Below are 7,951 nucleotides of genomic sequence, written 5' to 3'. Positions count from 1 at the left end.
AAATGTGTCTTTTGGGCTAGGAGTGTGGCTTAGTGGTAGAGTGCTTGCCTAGCATGCATGAAGTCCTGTGTTGGATTCCTCAGTACCACATATACAGAAAAATCTGGAAGTGGTGCTGTGGCTCAAGTGACAGGTTGCTAGCCTTGAGCACAGAGAGGCTTAGGGACTCAGGCCCTGAGTTCAAGCCCAGGCTTGGCAGAAAAAAAAATGACTTTCAAATAATTCTACAGTCTGTTATAGTGAGTTTTCTTTTAAGTTAAGTACTGCAGATTTTATCTTACCAGTTGATAATGCATCCACTTGTTTCTGATGCATGTTGATAACAAAGATTTGCATGTTTTTTATCCCACACCTCTATTCTTGGACAGGAATGAGAATTACTTCTGCTCAGTTGGTACTCAGTCTTATTATTGGTTCGGTAAGTCTAAGGGGGAAAATGACCTAGTTTGGAAGTTAAAACTTACCTCAGCCATCATATTCTATCATCCATCAAACTTCAATTTATGTTTTTAAAAGTTATCTGTTTTCTTTATAGCAGAGCTTCAGTTAAATATAATAGCCATCTAGCAAAGCTCAAACATGGCAGGTGCTTTTGTAAATATAGTTACATTTTATCACATCACATGTTGATATGACAGTTACTACATAAAAATCTTTTAAGACCATTATTAGAAAAGATTAAAAACACCACTGAAAGAAAAGTAAACCCATATTCTACATGCAAAAAATTTGCAAAGGAAGAATCCACAAAAGGGGGACTATAAAACAGAAAGAAATGTTATTTAAATTGGAGAAAAAGAAAACATTGAGAAAACTTATTTTACCAAATACTCTATGAAAGTTCTGCATCATTCTGATTACTCAAAGATATCAACAATTCAAGTTAAAATAGATGACTTTATTGACGTGCTTTGTCAGTGAGAAAGTTACAATTACAAATATTTTCATTTAATAAAATTAATATATCAATTCTAAAAACATCTCTTTATTATCTGAGACTGCATATCATATCATTCTGATCCAGAGTTTTCTTTAGTGTAGCCCATGGAACCAAAGTCCACTTGTGCAAATCCAGAAAATATGGAGTATGATTTATTCACACAAATTCACCACTTGAGCTTGAGTTGCCTAAATCATGCAGATTCTCTTTACTCAACCATGAAAATCTCCTAGTAAAACAATGAGCTTTATGCCTACTCCTGAGCATTCAGAGTCATACTGTCAAATGTAATTGAAAGGTTTCATAGCAAAACTACTCTGCTTAAAACATCCCCATTCCCTAATCATAACATAAAATTGGTATATGTTAATGTTAATAGTACACTAAAGAATAAATTCCTTATTAAGTGCATTCAGCTTCCATGCAGGTTCTTTTTCTTTTCTTTTTTAATGGCACTAACCTTATAATTTTCTAAATGGTTTTTTATATATGAAACACTAAAAATATGAGATATTTGAATGATTTAAATAAGTTAAACCAGCACTGAACCTAATAATTCTAGTTGATGTTGATGTTCAAAGATCACGTAACTGTATTACTTTTTAATTTTTTGAAGGTAAAGTTTATCTGAGATTGTTAGGGACTGAAAGTTTCTGTCTCCCCACAAATTCATGATGTGAAGACATGGGGAGGTAATTAGGTCACCAGGGTAGAGCCCACAGTATGGGATTAGGGCCCTTTTAAAGGGTCAAAGAGATCAGAGTTCTTCCTTTCCACCATATGAGACACCATTTGTATACCAGAAAGACAAGAAGATACCATCTGTGAATCAGGAACAAATCCCTAACCAAACACTGAATCTGTTCTTTTACAGGGCTAGTTTTCTTTATAAGTCATCCAGCTTCTACCATTTTGTTTCGTCAGTTTTAATGGATTGCAATAGCAACAATTAGTAATTTTTCAAGTTTTATACACGGACACTTTAAAAAAACTTCGTTGGCAATAGGGTTTGAACTGAGGCCTTACTCTTGCTAGGCTGTCATTCTATCACTTGGGCTACATTTCCAGTACTGCTTTTTGCTGGTTATTTTGGAGATGGAGTCTACCAAACTTTTCTGCCTAAGCTGGCTTCATGATTCTTCAGATTTCAGGCTCCCAAAATAGCTATGATTATAAGTGTGAGTTACTGATGTCCAGCTACATAGCTACTTTAAAAATGAATTCTAAACATAGTGGTAGACTAGTAGATTTAAAAATTTAAAATCTTGTCTTCATACATGTATGTATAGTTTTTTTTCCTCTCACTGTAAGAACACATTAGTGCTAGAATTATTATTCTACATTATAATAATTTGCAAATTCCAGGAATAATATATTATATAACAATGTGTGTTGAACTCAGGGCTTGGGCTCTGTCCCTGAGCTGCTTTTGCTCAAGGATAGTGTTCTACTACTTGAGCGACAACATCATTTCTGAACTTTTTCTGATAAAGTGGTACTGAGGAATTGAACCCAGGGTTTCATGCATGCTAGCAAGCACTCTACCACATTCCCAGTCCACAAAGCAATAATTTTAATAACACTTGATTGAATCTGCTCAAATTACTTATAGTAAAAAAAAAAGACCAGGTTATACCTTTGTTGAAGGACTGTGGAGATAGTAAATGTCTCTGAGGTTATTTCCTTCTTAGCTCCTTTGTTGGTTCTAGCACAGTAATGCAGCCACTGGTACACTCTTGCCTAAAGAACATCTCCTGTCTTAGAAAAGCCTATCCTGTTTGACTAAATGCACAGCTTCAGGAAGGATACACATTGAATGGTGAGGGAAGAAGGAGACACACAAGTAGCCTTGCCAGCCAGGTTCTGGAATCAGCCCTGATGAGCAGTGGGGAGACAGATGCTACAGTTCCACTGAGCTCTCATCCATCCACTTCCTTTCCTAATGACATACACTTCAGTACTTTGCGTAGAAACACAACAAATACTAACCTTAAAAAGTAGTTTGTGAATGAATAATATTTGTTAAAGAAATGGGGAAAAAAAGAATAAGGATCTTTTAGAATTATTAAAATTATTTTATAGAATGCTATCAATAGTGTAAACTGATACAATTTAAGGTGCAGTATTAATTTACTGAATTTGACAGTTTAAAGGGTACTCAATGTTGATTTTTAAATTACACCAGTTATAGGAAGAAATTACTTTAAATGTTGACATATTAATAACCTAATAATTATTTATTAGCAGAACCTGAACTTTTGGTTTGGTTTTCCCTTTGCCTTAAACAGTTCCCTTTGTTGTTTTGTTTTTTTATGTGTGTGTGGGTCATGGGGCTTGAACTTGGCCTGGGTGCTGTCCCTGAGCCCTTCAGCTCAAGGCTACCGCCCTAACCCTGGGCCTGGGCATTGTCCCTGAGCTTTTCAACTCAAGGCTACCTCCCTACCCTTGAGCCAAGCCCCACTTCCTGTTTTCTAGAGGTTAATTGGAAATAAAGAGTCTCAGGTCCTTTAGTGCCTGGATTGGCTTTGAACCTTGATCCTCAGATCTCCGCCTCCTGAGTAGCTAGGATTACAGGCCTGAGCCACCACACCAGCTTCCTTTGTGTTTTATATACAAATAAAATCACTTGATGTCGTTTGGGGTGGAAATGCATGTTACCAGATTTTACAGAAGAAACAAAAGCTGGAACTTGCCAAAAAGTGACAAACGTGATTATTCTTGTGGGATTCCCTACTTCATAATTTAGGTCTTAGGGGAAAGTGAGGGTGGGGATGCATGCTCAATTACTTTATAGCTTTCTTGTTGGGGGGTGCTTGCATGAGTTGCAGTAGGACTTTGTTCAGGAGTCTTTTGGAGAAATCTGTAAAACAAGTACTCATCCCGAAATTCATAGTCATTGGTAATATGTTGGATGACACCCCCTTGTACCAGTCTGTCTCCATAGATCACAGCTTCACCACGGTCAGAGGCAAGGCCAACTTCAATGAGCCAATTCACCAGGTCACAGCCACAGAAGGTCCCAGCAGAAGTCTTTGCACCACACCTGTATGTCAAAGGAATGATTCACCCATATGTTCTGTAAATCTGGTATCAGCACTGCATGACAGGCAAGCAAGGAAAGACGGAAACAAGGAAAGACAGTGTGATGGTTATAAGTGTGGCAGGAATGAAACTATTCTGAACATGAAGAAGTAGCTAACATCTGATGCTAGAGTGATCTCTGGAGGGAAAACAAAATAAGCTACTAATGCTTGTGAAGACAGAAAGGCTCAAGCAACACCAAAATGACATAAATAATGTAAATGTATTATCAGAGAACTATTCTTTTTTTTTTTTTTTTTTTTTTTTTTTGCCAGTCCTGGGCTTGAGCTCAGGGCCTGAGCACTGTCCTTGGACTTTCTCAAGGCTAGAACTCTATCACTTGAGCCTCAGCACCACTTCCGGCTTTTTCTATATATGTGGTACCAAGGAATTGAACCTGGGTCTTTGTGCATGCTAGGCAAGCACTTTAACCACTAGGCCAAACTCCCAGCCCTTGAACTATTCTTTTTATGGAATCATGGCCTCTAATGATGAAATCTGTCTTGTAGACAGGTGAATATTATATTTTATAAATTATTACACTATGATCTCTGTTAGGTAACTCATCAGAGAAATATTAAATACTTTCTTTTTTGTGGGTCCTGGGGCTTGAACGCAGCCTGGGTGCTGTCCCTGAGCTCTTCAGCTCAAGGCTACTGCCCTATCCTGGAGCCAAACCCCACTTCCCATTTTCTAGGTTTTCTAGAGGTTAATTGGAGATAAGAGTTTCAGGCCCTTTTGTGCCCCGGCTGGCTTTGAACCTTGCTCTTCAGATCTCAGCCTCCTGAATAGCTAGGATTACAGGCATGAGCCACTAGGCTGGCTTACATTTTTACAAGTTCTTAAGAAGTGTCTAGTTGCTACTCAGGAGGCTGAGATCTGAGGATTGTAGTCCCATGAGACTCTTTTTTTATTTAAATAAAATGTTAGTTTACTTCTGTTTTTACAGTAACTTTCATCAAAATTAACTTTAATTATAGATAAAATATGGAAAATTTTCATGGTGTATTCAAAGAAGGTTATAGGCATACCATTGATTAACCCATGAGACTCTTATCTCCAATTAATCACCAAAAAACCAAAAGTGGCAGCGACAGTGGCGTGGCAGTGGTGGTGCTGTGGCTCAAGAGTAGAGTGGTAGCCTTGAGCTGAAGAGCTCAGAGACAACGCCCAGACGTTGTGACTATTTGAGTTGGATGTAGTGGTAAACTCTTGTAATCCCCAAGTGAGGATGGAGTTTGAGATTATGAGGCTGTTCTTGGCTACATATAAATGCAAAAAATAAAAATTAAAAAACCCCAACAAACAAAAATAACTTCTACTTTTACTAAGCTACCCAAATCAAACTTATTTTTAGCTTCTGATGACCGCAAGTAGCCTTTCTTCTTGCTCTCAACAAGCAACACAACCATATTGATGTGTTTGCCAGGAACTTGCTTCATTAGGAAGCAAAAAAAAATGAGCTCTGTATTGCTACAAATCTAAGATTTAAGAGTGTACTTTAATTGTGAATATACTTGGTGATTATTTAAAATTTGTCTTCCTAATGGAATGGAAAATACCTTAAGTGTGAGAAAATAAAGAAAAAGAAATGCAAAAACTAAAATAAATGACAAAAGATGGCCTAATTACATGAATTCTGTCCATTTAATATAAATATGCGTTAGACAATACGAATCTGCCCACAAGTAACAATGAAGATGTAAAACCTAAAGTGCTTGACAAGAGGAAATAATGAATAGAAGAGCAATATGAAATGAGAAGTAATGGAAAATTTTAAGCATTTTTCCATCAATCAAATATTAGTTTCATGTAAAATGATTAAAGATTAATATTCATTTGAATTACATAGAATTACAGTATTTTGACCCATGTCAGAGCTTTCTTTCTGTCTAATGCCTTGCGTCCCAGAGTAATATTTTTTGATGAGTGTGATCAGACAGCTGTAACAGAAACCTATGAAGCTGGACAGAGAGACAGATAATGTGACACTGTACAGAACACAGAGACTAGAAATGGGAACACTAACACACTGCCATACTACCAGCTGGTGCCTTTCCAGCCATGTGGGAACAAGGCTGCTGGTGGTCCTGCAACTGGCAAGAGCTGTGCTTCCAGCACTTGGTGAGCGACACAGACCTGATGGCGCTAATAATTTCCTGTTTTTCAGTTTCAAAAAACAAATTTAAATGGCTGAAACTATGCAAGGTAACATCTTGAAATAATTGTGTTCAGCCCTTTAAGGTAGAAGAAAGCTCCATTGTTTCTCCATAGTCATTGCCAGAAACGGGGCTAGTCCCATCAGACATTTTATCACTTAACTCAACCTTAAAAGTAAGTTTTTGGGCAAGGAGTTTGGGCTAGTGGTAGAGTGCTTGCCTAGCATGCATGAAGACCCGGGTTCGATTCCTCGGTACCACATACATAGAAAAAAAGCCGGAAGTGGTGCTGAGGCTCAAGTGGTAGAGCTCTAGCCTTGAGAAAGTCCAAGGACAGTGCTCAGGCCCTGAGCTCAAGCCCAGGACTGGCCAAAAAAAAAAAAAAAAAAGTAAGGTTTTATTCAGGAAGCTAAGATCTAAGGATCATGGTTTGAAGCCAGCCCAGACAAGAAAGTCTGTGAGACTCTTATTTCCAAAAAACTACTCAGAAAAAGCTGCAAGTGGTGCTGTGGCTCAACTATAGAACACTAGCCTTGAGCACAGAGAGGCTCAGAGACAGAGCCCAGGCCTTGAATTCAAGCCCCAGGGCTGGCAAACGAAAAATATTTTAAAGAGAAGGAAAGCTAAGAATAAGAACTGAATTTGCCTGCAATCACACATCCATGTATTTCAGTAATAATCCATATCCAACATGGCTACCACCTATATCATTTGCTTATGTTAAAAAGAGTGGCACAGTTCATGGAACTAAACCATCCTGAATATTAACCTTCATAATTTTTATAGTCAGAAAACACATAAAAGGAATAGGTTTTTAACATTTTATACTTCGTTTCCTTTTTTGTGACAACAAAAACTACTAGTACTCCAACATCTGCTCATTCAAAGTTCATCATTTCCTACTGCAGCATATTCACTCCAAACCTCGGGGTTTAAAACAATAAATGTAATGCCATAGACTAAATGTTAGGATTTGAGGTGATAAGGAGAATTATTAGGAGGTAGAACTTCCATTTTGTTTTCTTTTTTCGTTCATCATCGGGGCTGTCTCTGAGATTCTTTGTTCAAGGCTGATGCTCTACCATTTTTGAGCCACAGCTATACTTCCAGTTTTCTGGTGGTTAATTGGAGATGATAGTCTCACAGACTTTCTTTCCCAGGCTGGCTTTGAACCGTGATCCTCAGATCTCAGCCTTCCGAATAGCTAAGATTACAGGCGTGAGGCGACAGTGTCCAGCTCCGTTTGTGTTCCTGACCATAGCACTAGGATATGAGAATATAAAATCACTGGGAATAGCCTAATACACTACCATTAGTAAATAGCCAACATGACATAAATGTTGACATTCTGCCACGTTCTACTTCGCTTTAAAGATTCACATTTTATATAGAAACAGAAATTATATGACTTTTAAAGGACATTAAAATTGTGCTGGCTGCCAGAAGCTACTCAGATGGCTGAGATCTGAGGATCACAGTTCAAACTGGGCAGGAAAGTCTTTGAGACACTTATTCCAATAAGCTACTGAAAAAAAAAAAAGAGGCTAGAAGAGAAGCTGTGGCTCAAAGACAGTACCCAGGCATTGAGTTCAAGCTTCAGAAATGGCGAAGATAAATAGATCGATCAATGGATAGATAGATAATTAAAAAGACAATGAAATCAAAGTGATGTAGCTTTTTTTTTTTTTGGTTGGTTGTGGGGCTTGAACTCTGGGCTTGGGAGCTGTCTCTGAGCTCTTCAGCTCAGTAGCTCTTCAGCTACTTCTGAAGC

General features: G+C 37.9%; 1 protein-coding gene across 4 annotated transcripts in view; it reads right to left on the bottom strand.

The window, feature by feature from the left end:
- Positions 1 to 2,886: 2,886 nt before the first annotated feature.
- The window catches only part of Gpr155 (G protein-coupled receptor 155), a 48,199-nt gene continuing 43,134 nt past the window's right edge, over positions 2,887 to 7,951 (bottom strand). For 2 of the 4 annotated variants that reach the window (XM_090342606.1, XM_090342607.1), the window contains exon 16: positions 2,887 to 3,983. In XM_090342606.1, coding sequence (XP_090198732.1) covers positions 3,683 to 3,983 — 301 coding nt within the window. In that variant the 3' untranslated portion in view covers positions 2,887 to 3,682. Of the gene's footprint in view, positions 4,037 to 5,199; positions 7,444 to 7,951 lie in introns of those variants that run through there. The other 2 variants (XM_090342609.1, XM_090342608.1) reach the window with 2 other exon arrangements.

The sequence above is a fragment of the Megascapheus bottae genome, chromosome 12 (assembly GCF_031878675.1).
Source record: "Megascapheus bottae isolate mThoBot1 chromosome 12, mThoBot2.hap1, whole genome shotgun sequence".
Taxonomy (NCBI): Eukaryota; Metazoa; Chordata; class Mammalia; order Rodentia; family Geomyidae; genus Megascapheus; species Megascapheus bottae.
Note: the sequence above shows the minus strand (reverse complement) of the source record. Positions and strands in the feature narration are given on the sequence as shown.